General features: G+C 32.9%; 1 protein-coding gene across 1 annotated transcript; it reads left to right on the forward strand.

Moving 5' to 3' along the window:
* The first annotated feature begins 973 nt into the window (after positions 1–973).
* On the forward strand, positions 974–1,633 carry LOC104764261 (uncharacterized). The gene has a single exon (XM_010487761.2). It carries the CDS (start codon positions 1,065–1,067, stop codon positions 1,338–1,340), a length of 276 nt encoding a protein of 91 aa, XP_010486063.1. The 5' UTR covers positions 974–1,064; the 3' UTR covers positions 1,341–1,633.
* The last annotated feature ends 211 nt before the right edge of the window (positions 1,634–1,844 follow it).

Below are 1,844 nucleotides of genomic sequence, written 5' to 3' on the forward strand. Positions count from 1 at the left end.
GTGTTTTGGAAAATAAATAAAAGTGGCCGTAGTTATTAGGCAAGAGTTGCTAAGATTGGTAAGGAACGGAAAGAAGGAGAAGAAAGTGAGAGTATGTTTGAAATTGATAGAAAAGAAAATTCCATTTTAACTAAAACAAATAATAAAACAATGTTTAATTAGAAAAAGATTTGGTTCCAAAAGAACTCTATAAAAAGGAGGTTGAAGAAAGTGAGAAAGAAAATTCCAAACAAAATAGAGAACTTGGACGCCTAACCAATGCTTTTTGTTTGGGTGTCAATTGAAAACAACACATTACATGAAATTTTTTTTGCAAAACCAAGAGCACCATGTGATTGTGTCACCAGTTCACGTGTTCTAATCCGTGCCGTTAATATCCCCGACTACTACTGTATGCGTTATGAGCTTGAGTCTATATAAACTTAACGTTCAATGTTCATTCAAATAGTTATATACTATAAGAAATTTTGAAAATAAAAATAAATCTTGAGTCGCTATTGAAAACTCTGAGGAAAAACAAATGTAAACGATTGAGAATTCGTGATAGAAATGTCTAGTTCTTGATATACTTTTGAGAGAAGAGCAGCATAATTTTAGATAAAATAATTATGCCACACCAAAATCAAAAGCGAACTGAACTTCGAACATATTATATCAAACTCTCTATATTTAACTTTAATTTATAAATTTTTTTTGGACAATCAAACCAAGAATCACATATGAGATCTTAACAATTTTTTGTAATAAAATAATGAGCCAGATTAAATGCAGTGATTATAGTATAAACTTAATTTAATTTGACGTAATTATTCTGCATAACATGTATAATAATATATGCTGTCATCTCTTACTATTCTTAACATTTTGGAACGTTCGGTTTATTATATTATTGGTTCACTCGTTAATATTTTGGTGGATCATATTCCTTATAAATACATGCGCAAACCCACCTCTCCACATAAGACACATCAAAACAACTTCTAATAAATAAATAAAATCTCTGTCTTCCCTTTTTTTTTTTGGGTGTATCTTCGTGTTCTTGTTGCTTTCAAGAACGAATAGTAATGGGAGGAAACAAGAGATCACAAAGCACCAAGAGGTTCTCTCTCTTCAGCTTCTTCAAATCACGAAGATCTCACAACAGAGTGGAAGTGGACGCCTCTTGGGACGACGTCGTTTACACTCGCAAAGCAATGGCTAGTGATGAAGACAAACGTCATTGGGTCGCTGAACCAGGTATCGACCGTAAAGCTTCTGCCTTCATCGCCAAGTTTCATGCCACTCGTGTCTCTGAGTCCGAGCGTCAGACAGTCTCTCCTTACCGATCCGACAAGGCATGATATATGATCGATTAAGGATGAATATGATAATCAATGGCTGATTCACTTCTCTGTAAATTGTCTTTCTCTTTTTCTATGTCCTTGTTATAATTCGTTGATTGTGTCCTAATATGAAGCTTTTCATTCTTTTTCTCTTTTCTCATCTTCTAGCTAGTTCTATCATATGGGGTGTTTTTTGGTTGTGATTATGTCGGTTAATAACTCAAAGTCATCAGATTCGTCTTTGTATAGTTCCTGCTCGTTGTAAAATCGTCATAATTTTAAATGAATAGAAGAGAATAAAGATTACTGAATCCTCGTAAATTTTGTTTTAAAATCTGCCTATTTATTTAGTAACAAAGCTTTCTGGATTAATCAAAATTAATTCCCTTCGTAAATATTTAATGAAGTGATTTAATGTCACGTTTTTTTCTACCATGATAACAGAAACAAAAAAAAATGGAGTGGATAAGACTTATGGCTTGCGAGCACCAAAATTTACGGTGTGTTTTGTTCGAATTCTCA

This window comes from Camelina sativa, chromosome 19 (genome assembly GCF_030686135.1).
Source record: "Camelina sativa cultivar CO46 ecotype springtype chromosome 19, ASM3068613v1".
NCBI classification, from domain to species: domain Eukaryota; kingdom Viridiplantae; phylum Streptophyta; class Magnoliopsida; order Brassicales; family Brassicaceae; genus Camelina; species Camelina sativa.